The sequence below is a fragment of the Choloepus didactylus genome, chromosome 2, assembly GCF_015220235.1.
Source record: "Choloepus didactylus isolate mChoDid1 chromosome 2, mChoDid1.pri, whole genome shotgun sequence".
Taxonomy (NCBI): Eukaryota; Metazoa; Chordata; class Mammalia; order Pilosa; family Megalonychidae; genus Choloepus; species Choloepus didactylus.
Window position 1 is genome coordinate 28284624 of NC_051308.1, and position 26371 is coordinate 28310994.

The window sequence follows — 26371 nt, forward strand, 5'->3', positions numbered from 1 at the left end:
TGGCCAAGAAACACATGAAAAATTGTGCAGCTTCACTAGCTATTAGAGAGATGCAAATTAAGACCACAATGAGATACCATCTCACACCGATTAGAATGGCTGCCATTAAACAAACAGGAAACTACAAATGCTGGAGGGGATGTGGAGAAATTGGAACTCTTATTCATTGTTGGTGGGACTGTATAATGGTTCAGCCACTCTGGAAGTCAGTTTGGCAGTTCCTTAGAAAACTAGGTATAGAGTTACCTTTCGATCCAGCGATTGTACTTCTCAGTATATACCCGGAAGATCGGAAAGCAGTGACACGAACAGATATCTGCACGCCAATGTTCATAGCAGCATTATTCACAATTGCCAAGAGATGGAAACAACCCAAATGTCCTTCAACAGATGAGTGGATAAAGAAAATGTGGCATATACACACGATGGAATACTACACGGCAGTAAGAAGGAACGATTTCGTGAAACATATGACAACATGGATGAACCTTGAAGACATAATGCTGAGCGAAATAAGCCAGGCACAGAAAGAGAAATATTATATGCTACCACTAATGTGAACTTTGAAAATTGTAAAATAAATGGTTTATAATGTAGAATGTAGGGGAACTAGCAATAGAGAGCAATTAAGGAAGGGGGAACAATAATCCAAGAAGAACAGATAAGCTATTTAACGTTCTGGGGATGCCCAGGAATGACTATGGTCTGTTAATTTCTGATGGATATAGTAGGAACAAGTTCACAGAAATGTTGCTATATTAGGTAACTTTCTTGGGGTAAAGTAGGAACATGTTGGAAGTTAAGCAGTTATCTTAGGTTAGTTGTCTTTTTCTTACTCCCTTGTTATGGTCTCTTTGAAATGTTCTTTTATTGTATGTTTTTTTTTTTTTTTTTTTTTTTTTTTTCATACAGTTGATTTAAAACAGAAAAACAAGGAAAAAAAGATGTAGTGCCCCCTTGAGGAGCCTGTGGAGAATGCAGGGGTATTGGCCTACCCAACCTCGATGGTTGCTAACATGACCACAGACATAGGGGACTGGTGGTTTGATGGGTTGAGCCCTCTACCATAAGTTTTACCCTTGGGAAGACGGTTGCTGCAAAGCAGATGCTAGGCCTCCCTATGATTGTGCCTAAGAGCCTCCTCCTGAATGCCTCTTTGTTGCTCAGATGTGGCCCTCTCTCTCTAGCTAAGCCAACTTGAAAGGTGAAATCACTGCCCTCCCCCCTACATGGGATCAGACACCCAGGGGAGTGAATCTCCCCGGCAACGTGGAATATGACTCCCGGGGAGGAATGTAGACCTGGCATCGTGGGACGGAGAACATCTTCTTGACCAAAAGGGAGATGTGAAAGGAAATGAAATAAGCTTCAGTGGCAGAGAGATTCCAAAAGGAGCCGAGAGGTCACTCTGGTGGGCACTCTTATGCACACTTTAGACAACCCTTTTTAGGTTCTAAAGAATTGGGGTAGCTTGTGGTGGATACCTGAAACTATCAAACTACAACCCAGAACCCATGAATCTCGAAGACAATTGTATAAAAATGTGGCTGATGAGGGGTGACAGTGAGATTGGGAAAGCCATAAGGACCACACTCCACTTTGTCTAGTTTATGGATGGATGAGGAGAAAAATAGGAGAAGGAAACAAACAGACAAAGGTACCCAGTGTTCTTTTTTACTTCAATTGCTCTTTTTCACTCTAATTATTATTCTTGTTATTTTTGTGTGTGTGCTAATGAAGGTGTCAGGGATTGATTTAGGTGATGAATGTACAACTATGTAATGGTACTGTGAACAATCGAATGTACGATTTGTTTTGTATGACTGCATGGTATGTGAATATATCTCAATAAAATGAAGATTAAAAAAAAATATATATAAAGGGAGACAATCAGTAGTTAAGGCAGAGGCAGTAAACAGGAGTTCGATCTTGCCAGGTACACATTTGTTAGACCGTTTGATGTTGTCCCATAGCTCTTGAATGCACTATTTTGATTCTTTTTTAAAAATGTCGTACCACTCTTTTCTCTCTGTATTTTAGCTTAGATACTTTCTATTGACCAGTATTCAAATTGAGTGATTATTTTCAAATGTAATGATTATTTTTTTTCTCTGCTGTTTAAATTCTGCTGATAGGTCTATGAAAGTCATGCTTCATCTCTAATGCTGTTTTTTTGCCTCTGGCTCTTCTATTTGACTCTCATTGTGGCTTATGGTGGAAGTGGAGGTGGGGATGGGATTTCCTGCTGCTTCCTCAGGTTCAGAGGTAGTGGTTTGCTGGGGCTGATTATTGAAGTTTTAGAAAGTTGTGAGCTGTTTGACATCACATAATTTAAAATCAGCCATGGTGGAAGTGTTTACCTCACAGAAATTGTCAGTATGAATCAGAACATTAAGCACTTGTCATCATACCAGGGTGGATTTTGCTTCTACTCCTCCGTCATTGACGGTTTATCTTTCCCTAGGACCAAGGGCAAGAAGCTTTCTACCCATTTCACAGAGGCAGAGAGCTTTTGCATCTATCATCTTCCCAGAGGAGTGAACCTTTGCTTGGAAGGTTTCTTGCCCTTACCCCAGCAACTTTTGCATCATGTATTTAAAAAAAAAAAAATCTAGTAATTAGATAGGGGTTTGTGCCTGTGCAGAACCTGGACATAAAATGTCTCTCAGTTCTTGCCTTGCTTCTAATCTTTCTTGTGAGCATCCAATGGAAGCCCATGGAAAAGTACAGACTTGTCTTGTGTCTGGGACTCCCAGGGGTGCTAGACTGTCACACTAGCCCACATGCTAAGAATCCATTAAAATTTTGGCTGCTTTTTTCTTACCTACTTTTATCGTGGCTGTTTGTTTTTCCCATGCTCTGCCAAAGATGAAACAGTTCAGGTCTCCCTTCAAGGGGGCATGTTGCCCTTTGGAGTTCAATTCAGCTAGGTTGTCTTGTAACCTCAGCTCTCTGCCTCAGGAAAAATTATGATTTTGTAAATTATCTGACTTTTTCTCATTGTTAAGGTAAGATAATGTTCTTTTGTGGTTTCCTACTTCCTAGGAGGAAGTGGAACTCTCAGAAGTTAGATCTTGAAAAGTCTCTTGAATCATGCAAAAAATTTGGGATTTTTTCTGAGCATTGTCAGAAGGGAGGCTTTGACAAGTTTTGAGCAGAGAGGAGACATTTCTGTGACATAAGCCTCTTAAACACTGGGATGTCTGTCTGGTATTTGGTGAGCCAGAGTGGCTCCCTAGTAGTTTTCTGCTTATCATTTCCTATCTTTAACTTTGTAGTTTATTTATGATCCTGGGTTTGTTGAATTTTTCATCAGTCATTTTGTTCCATTATCAGACTACTTCCATTTCTGTGAATGATGTCTCTGCTTTGTGTCATTCTAGATCTGTTTTCAGTATATTAACTAATGAGGTCGGTGATTTCAATGAAGCTTTTACCATTTCCTTCATTCCAGTTATCTTAGGACCTAAGCAAAGATTAAATGCTAATATTTACTTCGGCTTAATTCTAGAGCAGTGAGATTGAGAGAAAGGAAGATGAGGCATGGAAGGATGGGAATAAATGTGAGATGATGTGTCAATGAATTGGCCATTGCCCCATTGGAGATAATTCCCCTACACTTCAGATTACATTAACCTGTCCTTTCAACAGCTATTTCAGCAGCCAAATCCTAAATTCTAGGGTTTGAAGTCCAATGACTTCAAATGGCAGGAGGAGCCAGTGAAGTGTGTGCAGTGACCCTCAGGTGACAGAACCAAGAGGGCCAACATGCAATCAATGAACTCAACAGAAGCTGAGGCAGAGGAAGGGATTGAGGGTCCAGGAGAAGAGGGCACTAAGAGAATCCGATTAAGCCCATGAGATATGTCTGATTCACCTGTCATGGATAACAACATTAAATAATGTCAGCCTCAGGGCCAGTCCTTGAGTGATACTTCACTATGTGTGTCCCTTTGTGCTGTATCTTGTTCCTTCCAGAACCATTGGTTGCCCTTAACTGATTATGAGCATACCTGCAAATGTCTGTTCGGTTGGACATCGCTCTATTTTCTTTTCTTCATTCTCCTCCTAGAATCGCTACCTTGCTGCTTCTCAGCTCTAAACAAGCATGGCTGCTGTATTCTCCTTCATGCATGACACACCCCAGCCAGAGACATCTCCTCCATTCTCTCCAGGATCTGGAGCAATTAAGCATTTACTTCTATTTTTTTTCACATTCTTTTTCTTTTACCATCTATAGTGTAAACTCATTGCAAGTCGGCATCAAGTCTTCTGTGAAAACACAATAAGGAAAGAACCCTGGATAGGTATTAAGAGATCAGCGTTCGTGGACCAACCATGTCAGCTGCTAGTTGTATGATCTTGGGCAGCCTAAATAAACTCTTGTCAGCCTCAACTTCCTTAACTATAAAAAGGGGATGAAATACCATGCCAGCTGGTTATGAGGATCAGGTGACATAATGTGTATGAAAATTTGGGGAAAAATATAAGCGCTATATCAATCTAGTTCAGTATTATTATAATTAACTATCCTACAGTCTTGACATCATGGAATCACAAAATTGGTAGGATGGACAGGACCTTCTAGATCTCTAATACAAGACAGCAGTTTTATACTTGAAGAATTTGCAGAGAGAGGCCATTTAAAATTAATCAGAGCAATTACATTGAGATCGTATTGTTGTCTCCTAATTTTTAAATGTGGAAACTGAGGCTCTGTGTGGTCATGTAACTTTACCCAAGGTCACATAGCTAATATGTAGCATCTAGGAATATATGGCATCTTGGAATAAAGGGTTGTCTGATACCAGAGCCCATGCTTTTACCCACAGTGCTGCGGTGCTTATCTAAGTTCCCCAGTGAACCAGTATCTGAGCCAGGCTTGGATTCTGGGTCCCCTAATTCCATACAGCTCCCTGGCAGATTTTTCCCATTCCAATTTGCTAATGACAGAATTATAACTCAGAGGCAAATTCTGTTCTAGGAACTTTCTGGCTAACATTGTGCCTCAGAGATCTCCCCAAGTTACAGCAAGACTAAATGACCTTTTTATAAGATTTTTAAACTACTGATTGAGCATAAGGTGCATAGTGGTTAAGAATATGCAGTTTCTGGAGCCATCTACCTAGGTTCTAATCCCAGCCCCATCATGGAACCTGCTGTGGTGCTTGGGCAAGATACTTCACCTCTGGGAGACTCAGCCTCCTCATTTGTAAAGTGGGAAAAACGATAGTCCCCAGCTCACAGTGTTGTGAGACTTCAATGAGTTTATAAGGTCCGTGGCACATAGAAATCAATATATGTTTTTGTTAAAAGAATGAGTTCTTAGGTTTTATTTTGTAGTTCAAACCTTATAATAGAATATCAGTATTTAGTTTTAAAAAATCAAAAGTTTTACTACAATAAAAAGTTGAAAAAATAAATAAAAGGAAAAGAAAAACAAATGAACAAGTTTTCCTATGAAACTAAATCAGCTCCACTGATAGATAGGACTGCAAAAACCTCACTTTTTATTTCAGGAAATATTCTGTTTTAGGCTGCTTTTGTGGAGTTGGGTTCCAAGGCAGATGTTCTTCACCTGACTTGGAAAGGAAGTTAAATTTGCCTATCAGAGAGGCTATTGGTCAGTTAAAGGAAGAATTGCTGGAAGTCTCAGCAGCAGCTGGGGTGCTGCTTGAGTTGAGTTGGGTGTGTGGTTCTTGTGCAGTAGTGATTCATTGTGCTCCCTCAGCTAGTTCATATTTCACAAAAGATTGAAATCTGGACTCAATCAAACATAATGAACCAATTCCTTTGTTGTTTCTGACGTTTCTTTGGTAATTTTAAGCAAAATAACTCCTGAGGTGATTACATAAGGAGAACATAAGGAGAGCAATGCCTTATTCCTTTTTAAAATTGTTTTCTTTGTTTAGTTGAATGCATATATTTAGGGGGGAAAGAAGTCATTTAATGTGTTGTTTTGGCCATGTGTAGCATGCAGACTGCTGGTGATGGAAATTTAACAGATTAAAGAGAATGTTTGGCTTTGTGATAATATCTTGATATATAGTGATATTTTCTTGGTTTTGGTTTTCTAGAAATTACTTGACTTAAAATAATAGCTATTTTCCATGAAATAATTTTTTTTGTATGAAAAGGTTGGCAGAACCGTTTTCTTCTTATCATCCATGGGAAATATGCAGCAGTTTACAAAGCAGGTATTTTAAGGTTATTTTTTTTTTACAAATACAGAAAAGCAACATTACAGTGACTTTTCAGTCACTCTTTCCCACTAAATGCAAATTTTAATGTTTATATGCTAGGCAAATGTGTCATTAAAAAAGAGTAGACATCTATCTAGCTGATAAATTGCTGACTCTGGCTGCTGAGTGAAGCACAAACAGTCATCTGCAAATGTGCGTACAGGAGATGGGTGGGTATTAAGATGCCAAACGTGCTATCATACTGAACTGTTTTCTTTTTATCTGCACTGTTTATCTGCTATTTCTTCATTTTATTCTTTGTCTGGTACTCCCCTCGCTTGTCCATTACGTTCCCTCTCTCTTGGTTCTGTTACTTTGCTGTGGCTCTTCATTTCTAGGATACCCACTTGTGGCCAGATTTCTTATACGATGAAACAGTGTGCCTGGGGTGTGGCATTTTATTAAAATTCATACTGTTTGGCTGCATTATCCAACATCTGAGCTTGGAATTATGAAACATGGAACTTTAATCCAACATCTAGTTGCCAGAAGTCTCTGGGTTCTAATAATAATAATAATAATAATAATAATAATAATGATAATGATAATAAATAAAGGACACTGAACTATCTTAGACTTTGTACCATCTCAATATGGAGGTTGTTTTATGCAAGCCAGATCAGCGCTGAGGAAGAAACCAATCACATCTGTAGTCAGTCATAATTGAGTATGCTTTCTGGACTTTGTTATAAAAAGAAATGCCTTGTATTCAGCTTAATTCTTTAGTATCATAGAAATTATTCAAGGAAGTTGATGAATAGAAGAAATCTTTATTTACTGGCCCAAATCTTCATAGATAGCATTTGTATATATGTCCAGATTAATAGTGCCAGTTTTCCAGGGTAAAAAGAGGCTCTTTCAATATTGAAATTATTAAAACCTTGTATTTCCAATTCCTAAACTATCTCAATTTGATAGCAGTTGAACTAAATCCATGATGGTTTGTAGCTGTGACATAAATTTGGCTGTGCAGTAAATGGTTCATCATGGTATACTCAGAGGTGATTTTTACACTTTTAACAACAGTGTTTCTTGAGGGTTTGAGTAAAAGATCTTAGAAGGAAGGCTGGAAGTTTGGGGCAGATGTGTATCTATACCTCTAATACCATTGGTTGTAATTTAACTACAAAAAATGTTACAACCATCTGGGCAGCAAAATGGCTAAGATCTATACTTGCCTGTTTATTATAAGAATGGAGGAGATTTGTTTGACTTCATTGATACTGGATTTACACAAAGGAGATATGTCAAGCAGTAAGTATGCAGCACACTGCTGGGATGTTTCTGCAGCCAACTTCCGGGGGTCGCCTTCCCTCAGACACTCAAGTGTGTCAGTGCCGAGTGACACAGTGCCAGCTGACTTTCATGTCAGGTCTACGTCAGGTTAAAGTCCTGATTTTCATAGATAACCTAATCTGTAGAAAGAAAGACTGTTAAAAAATTTTCAAGAAGTACAGTACAAAAATGGTTTCTAATAATGTGTGGATTTTACTTTTTTTGTTTCCCCTCGAGAGAGAAACCAAATTACAGCCTCACTTACCACAGAATCTTCCAACATTGAAAGTTAATGGCTGGTTTCTTCTTCACGAGAAAAAGCTCACTGACCTTTTGGAACCACTTTAGAATCAATTCTTTAAATCATATCATCCTTCCTGATTTATATAAATGTTTAGCTGTGTACCTCCACAGTTAGAACTATTGGAGTTTTTGCTGATTTGCTTGGCACATATCCAGCAAAATAGTCCATTAAGATTCAAATCCTTTCCCAATAATTGAGACAATCAATTTGCATTAAACAAGGCACGATTATAATTTTATGTACAATTTAAATTCTATAGAAAATAATCAGTATGCAATAAAGAGGGGCACTTATTTTGATGCAAAAGAGTGTTTTTATAGTCTGCATTAAACAAATCTTTCTTATTTTCAAAATAGTTTCCTCATTATCTTTGGTATAGGGAAGCTCTATCATGCTCTATTTTGATGTAGGGACAACTGTATCTCCATACTGCATATTTGATAAGCAATGTGACTTTCAGTGGCATTTACACTGAAAGGAGTGAGATAGAATAAGGTAGGTACTTGACTGCTATTTAACATGCAATAATTCTTATTTAAAAAGCAAACAGAGATAATGCATGTCGAGTGAGTTTGACCCCTTTGTGCCAGCGTTAATGAAATGGAACCATTCATGCCAGTTACCTTTTTGTAATAGACTAGGTACCTATTCCTCTGCTAAGGATCTTGTGTTGATTCCTAAGAAAATCTTTCAAAGAGATTGGGAAAGGATGTATAGGATGGTGGGGGTGAAGTTGCCATGGTTTTGTGCTTTTGTGTTGAAGAGTTCCTGGAAAAGCTTCAAACCCCCAACGAGTAGCCTTGCCAGGCGGCCCGACTACATCAATGTGCCCAAATCCTCCACTCGCAGCTTTCTTCCTCTCATTTGTAAGCTCTTAACGAGACTGGTATTGTCGGTCAGGAAATTTAGAACACCAGAGAAATATTATTAGGAAGAATACAGTAAAAATAATGACAAGATAGAAAACAAATCCTGTCAGAGCCGGAGAATGTATTTGGCTTCTGCTTGCTGTGTCTGTCTGTTTCTATAAACGGTCCAGAATAGAAACCGGATGTTTAAAATCTCTCTCCCTTTCACATGCTCTCCTCCCCCTCCTGTCTTCCTTCCTCTTCGGTATTAGTAGACTTACTATTTTTACTATTTTTTATTTATATTCCTAGTTTTCAATATTTGCCATTTGTGTGGATAACACATTAATTTTTAATGAAATATTTTCAGACTCTTGGAACTCTTGGAATAGCTGAATCATAAAAGAAAACTTGAAATTGATATAGACTCCAAGGCACCATGTAAACTATTACACTCATCTTATTTTTCCCACTCCAAAATGGCAAATGATTATTTTAAAAGATGGCACATATTTAGATTTAAATCTCTTATCTTTGTAAATGCATCTAAGTTGTATAATTTTTGTGGCTTACAGGGTAATTCAGGCACCAATCTGATTAATTGTTATTATGAAAGAAATATAAAAACAATCTGTTAAGCAGTGCATTGCTCTCCAATAATTCTTCTTTTATCTGGAAACACATATTTTTGACAAGCTACATTGCTGGTAAAGAGATTCAGTTGTGACTTCAGTTGAGTCTTGAGCTTAACTTTTCACTTCAGTTTTGTAGCACTTATATTCTAAAGAAGGCCCTTGTTTCTTTGGGTAGTTTATTTTCTCCAACCGGTAATTGTTTTTAACTGTGTATTTGTAAAATTAAAATTAATACCGGAAATTATTTAGATGATTTTATATTACATGTGTTCCCAGAGCTGTACCTTGTAATCCGTTTTGCAATTGTAAATTAATAAGAATAGTTTCTTCCGAATGGTGTTTATTATAAGAAACATAGACATTCAAGATTTAACATCTTACAGATTTTTTTCCCATTCTTAAATTATAAGGATATCAATTATCAATTTTATGTTGGTAACTTAAATGTTATTTTTATCATAATATATATAAAGTATTTCTTCTTTTTAATTAAATTTTCCAAATAATTTTATTTTTCTCAATTCAATGTACTTTTTCTCAATATTAACAGTGAATTTATATAATTTTTCAAACATTTTTTAATCTAATATATCCCTAAAAATGATTTAAGGAATGCTACCTTTCTTATATGAGCTGAAATTGCATAGAATGGCATTTTATAGAGCCAGAAGAGACCTGAAAGATTCTGCTCTCCTCACCTCCAACCCAAACATAGACTTTATAGATGAGGAAACTGAGGGCCAAAGAGATAAAGTGACTTTCAAGACTGTAGTGCAGGCTCTCGTTTCTGATTTCTGGTCTAGTGTTTTCTACTATACCCACTCAATAGTTTTTATATTCCCAAAAGTGGGGAGGTAGAGTAGTACTAGTAACCAAAAGAAAAAACTAAATGGAGGTAAATAATTAGATGTTTAGCAGAAGCTGTCTTGTCTGGTAAGACTGAGACCAGAAGTTGAATGGTTAATAAAAAGGTCAGGAAATCATAACAAGTGTTTTATATGTTGGGCCAAGACTTTTCTTTGCATTTGAATTACCTGATTTGGAGTGCCACATCATTTTCCCAGGATAAACCACATCTACAATGCATCTTTTGTTGTACCCAATTTTGGTTTCTTTAAACCAATGGAGGGTATAAAAACACATGTGAAGCTGCCTCCATGAAGAATTCTCTGTTTTAATACACATACCCACCCCCACCCCATCAAGTCTCTTACAGTTTTATCATGTATGCCTAAGTTGACAGACTTTTTTTAAGGAAACTTACCTTTGTTGCATATTTCTAAATCATTCTAATTTGTTTTCATAAGATAAGCAACCCCTTATTTGGCAACCATATTTCTGAATTAAATAAACTTTAAATTATGTTCACATAAGCTGCATAAAAAGGCTTGGGAAGAAACACAACTTACTCTTGAAGTATAGCACAACTGGTGGGAGCAGAAGTGCACAGTTGTACCAGAGAGTAGCTGTCATTGGCCGCAAGTATTAGGTGTACCCTAGACATGATTCAACACATTTTACAGACAGAAAAGAAAAGCGTCAGCTAACTGAGTGATGAGGACAGGTGAAGGTCCATTCAGAGAGCTTCTACTCTGCTTTGGAAAGAACTGCAAGAGTCAGACAAATGAAGATTTAGAGCATAATAACTGGCTTTATAAAAAGAATCTGCACTGCATTCTTCATACACAAACTTTCCCTTGTTTCAGGGAGAGACCAACCTGGAGGCAGAAGAAAGGAAACATTTTCTATTCCCTTTTTGCCTTCTCTTACCCTCAGTTAAGAAGGCCAGCCTCCCACCACCCAGAAGCTGGCCCAATGGAGCATTCTTATACCAAGCAAACTTTCCTCAGCTGTGCTTGGCAGTAAAAGCAGAGGCCACAGTTCAGCCTAGGAAATCACCCCTCATCTGCAGGTTTCTGGGTGATCTCCTGCCCAGTTGGGGGTATCTGAGGCTTCAGCCATGTTTCCTCAGATAGGGATATGGTCTACTCCTTGTATAAAGTCATGGAAGGACTACTTTCTTAAGAAGCTATTCTGCTGAAAATCTAAATGGTTTCAAAATGGATTTAGATAAATTTTGGATTAAGAACCCATGCCTCCTTCTTACAGGATACTGTGACTGTATTAGGGCTCATTCCTAAATAGTGAATAAGCAAATCAACCAGCAATGATCAACAATCCTCTCTTAAATTAGGTGAGTATAATCCTTCCACTTTTCCTTTCATTGTTTTCTTGGTTCAAGCATCCATTTCATTTTCCTTTCTTAATGGGACATAGTACTTATCAAGATGATGGTTATAGCACAAGGATTTAACCAAAAAGGGAGTGTGGGTGGCTTTTTAATTAACTCTTTGTTCCCTTGCAACACTTTCTGTGTCTGTGGCCTAAAGGGGTGGGACAACATTTTTCCAAATGTTTTCCATGGACTTTGAGAAAAGGATTACATGATGTTTAATTTGGGGACATATTGCATGAACTATCCACTTTTTGGAGAGCGAGAATGCACATTAATATCTTAGAATCCTTGGTAAATCTTAGAATTATTGATTATTTTTAAAGTTAACTTAAAATAATAATATAAATAAATATTTGTGAAGGGATAAGAGGATGCAGCATGAAGGACCACACACCGTCCCTGAGGGCTTCCAGTCTAAGCATGGAAATGACCCACTGTGGCCTTTCTTGGAGGAACTGAATAGTTTCTCCCTAGCTCTGTGACAGTCTTTCTCTCATTCACCTCTCATTCACCCCTCTTATCTCAACCTTGGTTTTTATTTTCACTTTATTTCCTTTATCCTCTAGTGTGTGACATGATTACCAAGTCTACAATTTCTGACTCATGAGCTGGAATTGCTGCTCAGGGCTGTAGCAGTTGCATACGCCTGCACCACTGCCAAGCCATGGGAGGCTACTGTCCACAGGCAAAGCTTGAGGTGTGATTAATGCAGGCTATTGGGACTGTGCCAAGGAATGAATTTAGACAGAAATAGGTCCCAGAGGGCTTGGTTATCTCTGTTGCCACCTATCTGGCCATAATGAGCATGGAAGGTAAGCATCCATTTTTCTCTCAGTTCATAGCCTCTTAAAAAAAAGGATTTGTTGTTGTTGTTGTTATGTCCTTTCTTCTTTTTCAGAATCTCAAATAATTTCTGAATATATACAGAGGGGAGATTGATGCACATTCATTTATTAATTTGTTCTTTCGCTGTTACAATACACTCTGCAGGTATTTATTGAGTATCAACTATGATAACTGGGACCATGGTTGGTCTTGGGATTGAAAAGATGCATGAGACATAACCCTTATCTTTGAGCACTCACGGTCAATAGGCCCTTGACTGTGCCCACTATAGCCTGGAGTACCTTTCCTTTCTTGCCTGGGGACCTCTTACCTCTCAAGGTCCAGGTCAGCTGTCATTCTTCAGTGAAGCCTTCCTTGATCACTCGCTGCATTACGCAGCACTTGGTTCAGACAACACTTTGCTCAAACATAGAGAACATCACAATTACTCTTGGAATGTTTGACTCAGATTATGAACTCCTCAAGAGTAGGAACCCGTTCCTAGTCATCTTTGTGTTTCTATCGTGTAGCACAATGCCAGGCACTTAGAAGGCATCCATGAATGAATTTGCAATCTTTCTTGTCTTCTAGCTCTTTTTCAGTCTTCTAAAACTGTAGAAGAGAAAAAAATAGCAAAACAAAAGCAGAACTTGATGAATATGTACAACATTTTGAAAAATGTTTTATAACCTCTCATCTGTATCTTCACATTTGGAAAAACTACTCAATATATGTGTGTCTAATCACTGTCATTAAGTAATATAAATCTGAAGTTTTATTATATAATGATGTGCAGCCAGAGAGCACTCAGTAAATATTTATCACAACTATTAAATATGTTTTGATCTCATTAAAACCAGAATGGCTCCCTCATTCCATTTAGGCCATTTAACTACTTGGTGTGTTATTAGCTGGTTCTTATTTTTCAGGGTTTTTTAGGTCACATTTAATGGAGCTACTTGTTAAGGTTGTTAGCAGTTACATAAATGACTTTGACTTTACAAATTTTATGACAGTCATTAGGAATGCATTGTATCCTTTTATAAGCTTTTGGTTTCCCCAGTGGCCTGGTATATTAAAGAATGATTATTAAGTTGCAAATTTTGTGAGAGGTTTTTTTTTTTTTTAATCAGCTAAATTTGACTTTTTATGTAATGCTAATGATTTCTGTATCGTAGATGAAGAAGATAATATAGAATTGAAGCTGGGAAACTCTTTCTTCTTTACATGACCAGTCAGAATAGCACTTGGAAGATGATCCTTAGAGGAAGATAATCTTTTCTTCTTCAAGCCAAATATACTTGTGTCTCCTATGCTTTAAAATAATAATTTTTGTGACCCATGTGAAAGTGGTCTTCCAGTTTTTCCAACAATGTGGAAGTGATTCAGTTTTACCACATGTCCCTTAAAATATAGTGTTAGTGTGTCATTTCATATTTCTCATTTTGAATTATGCCCACTGTGCTCACTAGCAGGGTTATCCCCTGCTGGGCCTTGCTGGATCATATGCAAGTCTTGGACTCCTTTTGACTCATTGCCCAGAATGGGGAGGCCTAAGTGACTGCAAGTTGAGCAGCCCATACAGCCTCATTGGCTCTTTTTCCTTAGGCCCTCACTCCAACCTTGGGGTTCTAGATCTATCTCTATATTCCAGTCTGGAGAGAAAATGACTCCAAGGAAAGTTCTGAAAATGTGTGGGCCTGATCTCCAGATATCTCACATCAGGACTACTCTTTCAAGTGTGAAATTTAGAGGGGATACGGAGGGACAAGGCTCTCAGAAAACTTGAGCTCTCACTAGAGGCCAGCATTCCCTAATTCTAGGCAGTTAATCATCCTTCTATTTCCATAGTAAATACGTCTATTTTCTAGCACTTAGAGCACTGTATTTCATAGCATTTTATGTCCTTCTCCCTTATTAGAGTGTGAGACTGTCATTGAGAACCATGTGTTATTAATCTCTGAAGTTCAAATTCATAAAACTTAGTAGCTACTGAACAGGTCAACTCAAATCTTTGGGTATTAATTTTCTACCCTATAAAATAAAAAAAAAGATTATTTTTGGAGAAAACTTAATAGAAACCTAGTAAATGATGAATTAATGTATAATCCTCTAGTAACTGAAATTGTTTTAATTTAAAAGCTGCTAGCTAATAGGATAATACATGCTAATTCCATATGTGTTCTCAGTTATTTCCATCAAGCATTTAGATTTCAAACTCACCTGACTTTATTAGCTGTTTGTCAACCTTTTAAGCTACGGTATCGTTTCATCAATTAAGAAAATAAAATGTAATTGAATATCTGTTACATGATAGAACTGTTTGACCATGGAGATATAGAAGATAAATTGGGTAGTCACTGACCTCCAGGGATTCATGGTCTAGTAGAAGAGAGGTGCAGAACCTTCAGTGTGGCCCAATAGCCCCATGTGGTAGAGACTTTAGTAGAGATATGCATGTAGCAGCATAGAATCACTTGAAGAGAGGCACATACTCAGCCTGGGGGGTGTCAGAAAACTTCTTGGAGGAAGGGATGTCAGAACTTAGCTTTAGAAGACAAGCAGGTGTTACCTCAGAAAAGGGTAAAGATGTATGCCAAACAGAGGAAAATTGGAGAAAAGTTCTGGAGGAGAGAGATGACATTACATGGTCTAGGAGCCACAAACAGGTCAGTGTTGGTGGAGTGGAAGGTGGAAAGCAGGGAGTGCACTGAAGGTCCGTACCAGGGCCCTGGCTTTTTAGCCAGTGAAGGGTTTTAAATAGGGCATGATAGCAAAATTACATTCAAATAACTCACTCTGATGGCAGCACAAAGGATGAATTAATGGGAGCCAGATGAAGATACCAGTTAGGAAATGATGGGTGCCTGAAAAAGGGATGAAGAGTAGAAGATGGATTGCAGAAATATTTAGAAGGTAAAATTGGTTAGTGACTGGTAAGGTATCTGAAAGGGGAGGAAAAGGGAAATCTAGTATTTTTTTTTTTCCTGACTGTTATTGTTAGTATCTGTTCCTTTGGTCTAATTCCCAATGGCATTCTTTATTTTGCTCTGTAGGATGTCTTAAATGCCCATTTGTTAAAAATCATGTGCTTATCAGGTTTAAATCTTTCTGACGCAAGTCTGCATTTTTATTGTCAAATTTATGTATCCGTTATTCCTATAACCATTCAAACTAAATCTATTGTTTTTACAGTAAGTATTTTAAATCCCAAGAAATGGGTCTCAAGGATTGTGTCAGAAAAGGGATTGTAGTTGACTTATAGGTCGTTCTTTCTCCAACTCCTAACATGGCCAGCAGAGAGCCCTCCCTCACCGCTCAGTTGGGCTAACTCTCCTCCCCACACTGTGATGGAATTTTCCACCTGTGCAGTTCATTTCTGAAGCTTACAATTCAGCTAGCATTGTCCTTGGTGCCAGATAAGAGTCCTACCCTATAGAACAGACACATAAGTAGATAATACAATCCATACAATCCAGTGTATTAAGAATAATGATATTTTTCTTTGACAGACCCATTAATTATGACTCCAAGTGACAGTATTATTTATAAGAGAAGAACATTAAAAGTAATCTAAATATCCAAAATGCCCAAAATTGGGTGATCAGTTACATAAAACAGTTACAAAAATCCCTTACATTGGAATTCTAGGATGCCATTAAAATCATTTGTTGAAAATTAGTGTTTAGTGACATGACATTTTGTCATATTGTATGATTGCACATTATGTGATTCCATTTTTGCAAAAGAAAAAACATATGGGTAAATAGATACGCACCCAAAATATCATTATCTTCTTCATACTCTAGCTTGCATACCCCGCATATGTGGACTCAGATGTTGTCCTGTGCCTACTTGTGTGTAGAACTCAGCATCTCCTTTAGTTACCCAAAAGACTTCATAGGCACAAAAGTCCTGCTGATTCATCTGGACTTAATCTCTTAAAAATAATGTAACAACTTCTAATTGATACTTAGTTCTCGCCTCTAAAATCTTTTCCAGACTGAATTCCCACTCTGGAAGTTTTTTCCTCTTTTCTTCTCTTCCCAGTCTCTAAGGTAGCATTCAGATTCCTTGACTTCTCTTCTGGGAACCATAAACTCCTTACTCCCCTTCTATGCAGAATAATAGCTCTGCCCCAGCTTTTACCTCAAGTGTACATACACTCTAGCCTGAATCTCAAGGATTTACACACACACACACACACACACACACACACACACACACACAAATAGGTTCATTAAAACAGCACTTAACCCTTACTATGGACTCTGCAGTCCATATTTTCTATTTTTTCTCTCTCTCTTTTTTTTAAAAAAAAATCTGACTTGTGACCTGCTAAATTATTTTTATGACCCACTATTGGGTTATGACTCAGAATTTGAAAAACTCTGCCACAGAATGCTATAGAATGACCATGAAACTTCAGCAAGCCCCTTTGAAATCTTACTTCTCTTTCCAAGAAGATCATCAAATTATTTTTTCCAGATTCTAGTGAATGAAGTTTTCTAGAATTCCCATCCCATTACACCTGTTGTGCATGCACGTGTACCTGCACATGCACACATGCATACTCACATACGAGACACACACCAGAATATAATACATTTTTCTGTGACTCTGGGCAGTCAGTGGTATTATTGGTGAGTTTTCCTCCTTTGCACTTTTCCAGTAATGTCTAAGTTTTCTGCACTGAGCATGTGTTACTTTCATAAAAGGAAATGTAAACAGTAAAACAAAACAAAAAAAAACAAAAAAAAAACCTCTTCTAGGAAACCTTCCCTAACTCCCTCCAAACAAAGTTAGATCCCTCTATCTTTTTTTTCTTTTTGCCCTTTTGATTTCTCTATCCTGCACTTTTCTCATTGTCTCATGATTATTTGTTTTTATCGTCTTTTCTGCCTCATTCTCAGACCCTTCCTCCTCAGTTCCTTTGGCTCATTACTGTCATAGACCTCTTCTTTTATCCCTTTGCAATGAGATTCTTAAGCTGAAATCCATAGATGGGCTGTGGCCCTCCAGAAAATGTTTGCAAATTTTAACATTTGTTCATTTTTAACTGAGAAGCAGATTCAGTTATTTTACAACTATGACATTATGCCAGGCAAGATTTTTAGGTGCTGATCCTTCTTTGGGCTCTCAAATCAGTTAAGAACCACAGAACCACTGTTCTCTGTACTCCACCCTATTTGTTTGTTGTTAGCTTTCCTTCCCTAGAATGTGCCAAGAGGTGAGGAAGGACCTGCTCTTTCTTGATCACCACGGATTTCCTACTGCCTCAAACAGACCCTGGAACATAGTAGACACTCAAAACGTGCAGTGTTTTAAACGATTAGACATTATGAGGTAGAAAAGACACTTAATAGCATCCCGTATTTCAAAGTTGGTTAAATTGAGGAGCAGGAAGTAATCAAAAGCATTCTAAGAGTCTGGGAATTCAGACTGGGGTTTACGATTAATCCTGCCAGTAAACTGGCCTTGGAGCAAGGTTCAGTTTGGCTCCTGAGAGGGCATCTGTTTCCTTGTCCATCAGGATGTACTCCATGGTCTCCTAGGCCCTTCTGACTAAAACTGCACTGTTCTTAGCTGGCTCGAGGCCCCATACCAGTCAGTAGGGTCAGTGCAGTTACACAAGCCCAGAATCCAAACTCTTTGTCTGGAGAATGTGGCAGCACTCTTGGTTGACTTTCCCTTTTGGCTTCATTTAATGTGGTTCATTTTGTTTTTGAAGGTAGTTTGTTCCATAGAAACCAGATAGGGTGTTGTTTAAATAGTAGGCTTGATGTCTCAATGTAACATATTGGCCCACTGAGATCTATAAGAGTGTGAATCACAAATCCGCCTCTGTACATTTCTGATATGGTGTGAATGTTCTGGATGTAAGAAAATCCTGTTAAGAGTGATCAGGTTATCTCATTTTGCCATCAATCGTATTTTGAAATGTTAAGTTGGGAGAATAACTGCTGTTCTTGGGTAAATAGATTCTCTCAACTACAGCAAAATATTTTTTAAATCAAGTAATTCAGTCTCTAACCTAAATTGTGTTTGGTTTATTTTCTTCAGACTGTATATATGACTGGGACTGTGTGTTTAAAGTTCAGCTTTGTGTGTGGTATTCCTGTGATAATTTCAGTGCGTAAAATAAGTTGTTTACAAAAGCCAACCTGAGACCGATACTATACAGCAATTTAGCAGCAAATTTCTACTCTGGGTATTTAACAATAATTGGGATCTTTCTGTTGGCTTTACATAAACTCAGATTAGTAGTAAAATCTAAGTACCATCCCATTTGGCAAACTCTTACACTTCAAGCAGTCACAAATTTGCTTCTGATTGTGCTTTTCATTCGCACCTAGCTCAGATTTTTGCCTGATGCTTTTAAAAATCCTCTAATTTACATGCTGTGGTAAATTTAAAATGAGGACAGATGAATGCTGCTAAACTTTTCCATTTCTCTGATGAATATGGTATTTTGCTTCAACTATCTGGCTGTTATATATTCAGTGACCTTTAAAACATGAAATAGATACTTCTTTTCATATACACTGTGTAAACTGGATTATTAGTATTGTCTTCCTTTTGAGATAATGATTCTGAGAGACACAGAGGCCAAGCAGAGCATCTGGAAAATAATTTCAATGAGACTAAAATTCAGTTTCTTGTTCAAGGGGCTCACCCCTACTCAGCTGGGCAGAGAGGCCTCTTCTGCCTTGGTTTTCCTGGAGCTGTTTCTTCCTCCCTTGTAGTCCCAATGCACCACAGTGTGTTAGTGTAGGACTGAATATGTACCTGATCAGGGTTGTTAGAACTTATTTTTTAAGTTTGAATAAGAAAAGAGATAACATTTTTTGAGTAGCTAATATGGACCTGGCTCCAGCTAAGTGGTTTTAATATGTTATCTTTTATTATTATTTATAATAGTAATCTTGTTCTCCAACAGAGCAAATAGCTAAGTTAGTTAATGCCCATGCTTTTTCTGCTATTCCGCACTATCTTCCTGGTTACAGAGACCTGTGTCCCCCACTAGATGATGAGCAGCTAGCGAAGAGAGTCCTGTTATTTGTCCCTGCACTTGCACCGTGGGCAGCACAGGACTTCGCACTGGTGGGCCAGTCAGCTATTCAAGATTTCAACAAACATAGAAATGTGCCAGCCACCATGCTGCGAAACTGGGGTAGTCAAAGACAACTTTCTAGAGGAGGTGAAAATAAATGCTTGATGAAGTGAATTGAGGAGGTGAAAATAAATGCTTGATGAAGTGAATTTAATCCATCATCACTTAACTTTGTGACTGTATTCACTTTGTAACCAAAATAAAAAATAATTTTTAAATTATATACACTACTTAGGATAAAAATGCCTCAGTGCATAAGACAACAATCTTGGGCACATTTTAAAAGAGAAATACAACAGTTTTAAAATAAGGAAATCTTTCTGTTTCAGAATGAAGGAATGAAAACTTGAAAACTGTAACAAAAAATTTCAGGGGAATTTTGAGGTTTTATTTTACCCTAACATGAAAAAGTGATCCAGTTGCTAAATAGCTTTTGCTTTACTTTATCTATCTTGCTCATACTGAATCATGTAAAGAGACTGGAAACTCCAAAATTTTATAAATGACCCTAATTTAAAAATGTCTTCCTTCAAATTCAGCTTGATAGAAAGCCAGGCTGTTCTTACTATATCTCATTTTAAGCAAGCACAATATATTAAATCCAAATTTACAAAATGGTTAAGTGGTCATTCTTCACTTAGCAATATAGTTCATCGTAGTAAGTTTCCCTTGTAATGCTTGTAAATGTGATGTAATTTATTAGCGCCCTCCTTATGTGCCACATTTCAAGTGCAAAGTCCATTTGATAATGTTATACAGAAAACCAGCAGTCAAAATATTTGTCAAAATATTTGGTTTTAAGCATGTGTATATATGCATTATATATATAAAAATAAATATGCATATATATATATACATACGTGCATGCACACACCCATATATACATCGAATCATTTCTTGAGCACCTTCTATTGTTTTGTGCACTTTCCTGGTCCCTGAAGAAACAAACAAACAGAAAAATAGGTTAGAATGGTCTCTGCTCTCAAGTGGTAAGGGCACTGATGGCTGTGCCGGGGCCCTGGGGAGCTCAGTGCAGGGGCCCCATTCTGTGGTCCCCATCGGGCTACTTTTCCCTGCCTCCAGTTCCTCATCCATCAGATGAACCAGGAGTGTGCAGTTTCTTTTGGTGGAAAGCCCTGCCCCTCAGCTTCCTCTCCGTGGTTTAGTTCACTGAAAGGGGAAGCCTTACATAATTAGGTCTGAGAAGAATGGTCAGGTTCTCTTTTCATCCTTAATCCTGCCCTGACCAGTGGGGAAATTAACTTATTAACTGTGTGGCTGGCCGGATCATGCAGGTGACCCGAGGTGGGGGACTGTCCAGCTCATTGAAAGCTAAACGATGTGGGGCACTTTAGAGGATTAGATTAAACAAACCTGCAGATATATAGTCATTTGATAAATTTGGAGATATAAAAGCAGAGGAAATTGTATTTAAAAAAAATGAGTGTCCTCAATTTTAATGATCTAAATCATTTGATAAACCAGTATGGGAAAATCTGCTTAGTGAAAACATGGTAAGAGAAATCAGAACTATTAGCTGTGCTTATAATCATTTTTATGCAAACAGAAGGAAAACCAGTCCTTTGGCTTTTTTTTTTTTTTTTTTTTTTTTTAATACCAGTATGCCTAGTTCAGAGGGGATCATTCCCAAAATTAAAAAAAAAAGAAAAAAAAAAAAAAGGAGGGGGTATTTTTTACTGTTGTTCTTTGCTTGTTGTTTTTGGTTTTGTTTTTTGGGGTTTTTTTTGTTGTTTTTCTTTTCTATTTTGGGAACAGTCTTCCATCTTTATCCTTTCTGTCTTACTGTGCTTTTCTTAGACCTTTTACTCTGTTCATATTTAATTTTCTCTTGTGGAATTGGGCTTGAAGAGTTAGCATTCAACCTGAGTGTCTTTTGGTAGATGCTATATTCTTAATAAATGTCAAATATACTCATCACACTGTCTTTTAAAGAACATTTGCTTTTTCAGGGTCTTTGTGCATCCACCTGAAAGAAAAAAGCAAACAAATCTGCTTTATTTAAATTCCAAATTCTAGGGTAGCAGATTGTTACAGAATATACAATGATGAACTTCCAAAAGGAAAACCTGAGTGAAGGAATTGTAGGTATTTATCACACATGCCAGATACATTCATGTATTGTGAGTAATAAATTGACCTTCTATTCTCTTTTGGTTAGAAGCATCCTGCTTCATAGCAATTAGCTTATTGATTATTTCATAATTTTTCTTTATGGAGAAAATCTTTTAAATATTCATATTCAGCATGTCTCTGAATCTGAATGTCCACTTTGTTAAGTAATTGGTTATAGATCTAAAGCATAGTTCTTTCTTCTTAAAAATTGGTCATTCAGAGCTGATCATTTTAAATGTAATATGGTAATCCTGTGGAAAATATACAGAAGATCCATCCTTTAAGTAAAAATGTATTTGGTTTTCTTGATCAATCATTTTCCATATTTGCAATGAGTTCCTATGTTGACTGGCATCATGCATTGAGAAATAGTTTTTAAAATACAATGTATTTATTTCCGAACTTTCTGATTTATTTCTGACCTTTGTGAAAATGTGAATTTGTGAAGGCTGATGTCAAATCTGGTATCTAAGTCCAATTTTTCTTTAGTTTTATAAAGCTTTTGTTGATTTAAGTCACTCAAAACTGACTCTTAAAAGAGAGACCATTTCTGTGTTTACATAATTGCCACCTCAGCGATGCTTTATGAATTTCATTTGGCACTCTCCTATCTTCTGTTAAGTAGTTATGGAGGGTGGTTATTACCATTTACCATATGAGGAAACCAAGAGACAGAGATGTTTATTGACTTACACTGTAAGACAGGGTTACTACTAGTCTGTTGTTAGGTGTTTTCTGTTCTTTTCTTAATAGATGAAAAAATTTGCCTGCAATACCCAAGATATTTCTCTCTTTTGAAAATATAACCATCAGATATCCTGATATGGATAGAGATCTCCCTGTAGGAACCTTTGGGACCCATTCCAAAAGGAGATCTCTGAAGCAAAAGACAGTTATATTTGGTCTTGACTGTTGTATGGGTTAGAACAAGTTACTGATTTTAGGAGCTTTCTTCTTAGGAAGAACCCTGGCTGTTCAGCACATACGACCTTAAGCTCCTTACTATAGAGAAGTTCAGCCACACCTTTAGCCTTCCTAAAGGAAGGCCCATGGCCCTGTCTCTAGTCTTATTTTGTGCTTTGTGTGCTTCAAGGCTCCCTGGTTCCTCGCCCTCTTCTCAGTTCCCTAATTTCCCTCGTCTGAAGGCTGTTAGGCATTGTATTATACCTCTGGCTACCGTGTAAAAATTTCCTGGCACTCCTTACAATATTATTATTATTGTATTATTATTATCATTACTATTATTATCTTATGGCAGCAGCTAACTTTAGATAGTGCTTATTACGTAGTAGTCATTGCTCTAAGTACTTACTTTTATTAACCCATTTAATTTTCATCACAACCCTATGAGACAAGTACTACCATTATTCCTATTTTACAGTGAGGAAAACTAAGGCACAGAAAAATTAAGTAACTGGCTCTAAGTCACACAGCTAGTGCAAAAATGGAACTTGAACCCAGGCAGTGTAGCTCCCAAGTCTATGAAGGAGGAATGTTGGTGTGCAGAATCTTAGGAATATTTTATATCTCTTAATAGCAATTAAAAAGTTCCTCTTGTAGTTACAATCAGATAAGGCATTAATTTATGTTCCCATCTTCTGTGCTCTCTGAGCTTCCCCGTGTAAACTTGTTACTTTTGTCCCACAAGGAGTATCTGAGCAATTTTTGAGATGCTCTTACATGCATATTTTTAGCATGAGTGTCTTGTTTTCAGATAGATGAAATAAAATATGATGGAGATAAGGTATTAACAGTTTCAAAAATGTTTGTTACTTTAAATTTGAGGCAGATTGAGAGAGTGAGAATAAAAGGAAGAACAATAATTGGAAATGAGAATGACAGAAAAGATAATTCAGTAAAGTCTTTTCTTCCCATAATAAATAATAATAATAATTCCTACTTATTGAGCGCTTACTGTGCATTACACTAGGTGCTTTACAACAGCCCTCCAAGGTTTACCTAAATTTACAAATGAGGAAACTGAGGCTCAGAGGGATCAGGAAATGTGACATAGCTATACAGTCCATTAGAAATGAAGCTAGAATTTAAACAGGTTTGCCTGACTTCAAAGCCTGGACTCCCTCTACAATACCACCCTATCTTTCTATCTCTAAAGAGAAGTTGATTTCACTGGAACCGGAAAATTAGTGGCTGGCATGGGACCTGTCAAGACATAGTTAGATGGAGATCTGAGACTCAGCAAATGTTGCCAGGAACAAAAGTCACTGGAAAATTAGAGAAGAGAAGCATTACAAAGTGACTAAAGGAAAAAAAAATAGTTGTACCTAAAAGGAAATAATATGTACTACCTTTTGAAAGAATGGGAATGGAAGGTGATGGGGAAACTACTAAAAGTTTGTAATTAGTTTGCACATGCTTTTGAGCATGTTATTGTTTTTTATTTATTACCCATTCAGTGGTGATGTGGTAATTCTAAACTTTTAGGAAAAACTTTGTACCACCAAATATCACTGTCACACCAGGGTTTATTACATACAAATGTCTTATTTTTGTTTTGTTTGCTTTTTTTTATATTTGCTCTGACTTTTCCCTTTCTGTTACTATAACAATATTAATGTTATTGGTCTGGATAGAGCAGGAAGTTATTCGCCAGTGTGGTATAAATTAGATTATAAAGAATCTGTTCAATAGAGCGATTTATCAGATGTTAATAATGCTTTTACATTTTATGATTTTTTTGTTTGCTTTTTAGTCACCCAATATAGAGGCCTCAACTCAGGGTAATAAAGAGGCGTACTTTTTCCACAAAATATCTGGTTTCTTGTTTTAAACACAAGATTTGTATAGTGAACACTACTTTATACAGGATTTGCTGTAGTGTGTTTGTCAATTTTCCCCAAGGCAACCTGTGAGAATGGAATTGGTGACAGGCAGGAATGGTCATGCAAGCCTAACTCATGCAGTTATAGATCACTACTTCAATATTGTAAAAACTGGAAATTTCCTGCTCTTGGAAAGTTGAAACAGGTTAGTCTAGAAGAACATCTGATTAGACATTTTAACATGGATGAAGATGATTCAGAAAATCAATAGTCCAACTTTCCATTTTCACAAGCTAAATATATTGCAGCTCCAGTTGATTTGTGGCAAAGTGTGAATGATGCATGTTCATTATTAAGAAATAGATGAAAAGTCTGGAGGTGGAAGCTTACTTAACTTAGTTTCAGTAATGTCCAGGACACACAGATAAACGCCAACTTCCAGTTTCTCTGCATAGTTGTTTTTGTTTTTGTTTTTTTTTTCCCCTCCTTGTGCCTACTTATGTGCACTCCCACCAGCCACTTCTTGGGCTTCCTCTGTTTCTTAGGTGGTTGAAGTCAGTGTCCCTTTAGCTTGTGCTTCACAGCACATCTGAGAGGAAACACAATTCCTAGCAAGGCACTGCCCGTTGTGTCTTACTGCTTAATTATTCTGCCTTTTTAATGCTACTTAGAACATTGTCAGCTGTTGAGAAAAGGTAATTATCACTAATCAAATGAAAAACCCTTTTTTGGCTGCCTTACGAATACACATTTTACTGGTACCTTGATACATAATGAAGCCTGATAGCAAAACTTTTGCTTGTCTCTTCTTCAAGCCACAGCTGTTTCCCTGCTAAATTCATCCCATCTGTCTTCCCTTCCGTAAAGCTGTAGGCAGTATAGCATAAGTACAGAAGCAGTTCAGTGCTATTTTGGATAAACATAGCTGAAATTTGAATCTTTGCCATTTGCGATGCACACATTTTGTTTTACTGCTGTAAAGAGAGCTGTCAAAATACAACTACATGGATAATTTACTAAAATACAGTCAAATATAAGGTTGATCAAAGAGAAAGTGCATTGGGTCAGTCTGGCTGTTCCAGCATGTGAACTGAAAGGTGTCACTGACTCTTGGCCCCCATGAATTCTGGTTGGGGAGAACAGCATGTGAAGTCTTTGCTTTAGTCCTGGAGCACGGTTTCAGGAGTTACCAATTCCTTGTAACTGTTCATGTCATGAGTTGCAGAGTTTTTGAGAGGCTTTAGGAGTTCACTTTTTTAGTCTCCAAAAATATTTGCATTAATCGGGAAGGTTTTCTCTTTCTTGGCACATATAGTCAGAATTGAGCTACATTACCATTCTAGTGTGTGTTGAAGTTTACTGCATTGAAATGTTTGTTACCAGTGGGCAGTCTATTGAATTTCCATCCCATTCCATGTTTCTAGGTTATTGATGCATATAAATGTGCATTTTTATCAATAATACATAATGGTTTAGAATCATAGAAGTTTTTTTGAGTGCATTCCTCTTCTGAATTCTAAGACCACTCTCACACCTGGACCACTCCCCCCTCACATACAGGGACTGTTTTCTTCCATGTACAATGAAAGGTCATATCTAGGCCCAAATGGGTTGTGACCTCTTTGAGGGGAGGGGCCAGCATCCAATACATTTTGGTGGCCACTGTGGCCAGAGGTCATTAAATGTATTTTGGATTTCTGTTTAGACAAAGGTAACTGAAACACAACATTGGGTATGGGACCATAAACTGATTCCTTAATCTAAAGTTTGACATTTAACTTGCCTTTTCTCCACCACTTCACAATCCTTTTCCTAGCTGCATTAATATAACAAAGAGAGAGTGAAGAGGATTGCAGGCCCAGGTGTGGATCCATCTCTTTCTGTCCATACCACATTGGACAGAATTCAATCACATGGTTCTGCCTTACTGCCAGGGGCCGCGAGGCTTGGTCTAGAAGATGAGAAGCTGGATGGTG

The 26371-nt window shown here is 37.4% G+C and overlaps 1 protein-coding gene across 13 annotated transcripts in view; it reads left to right on the top strand.

Annotated features, from left to right (window-relative positions):
* SDCCAG8 (SHH signaling and ciliogenesis regulator SDCCAG8) overlaps positions 1-26371 on the top strand; it is a 288104-nt gene that overhangs the window by 226433 nt on the left and 35300 nt on the right. For 3 of the 13 annotated variants that reach the window (XR_005214629.1, XR_005214630.1, XR_005214631.1), the window contains exons 17-18: positions 11414-11498; positions 12107-12352. The exons of 7 other annotated variants lie outside the window; for them this stretch is intronic. Coding sequence is in view for 2 of the 6 variants with exons in the window: in XM_037822202.1 (XP_037678130.1) it covers positions 4073-4289 (217 nt within the window). In the remaining 4 variants the exon portion in view is untranslated. Of the gene's footprint in view, positions 1-4072; positions 5287-11010; positions 11363-11413; positions 11499-12106; positions 12353-13543; positions 14600-26371 lie in introns of those variants that run through there. 3 more of the 13 variants (XR_005214632.1, XM_037822229.1, XM_037822202.1) reach the window with 3 other exon arrangements.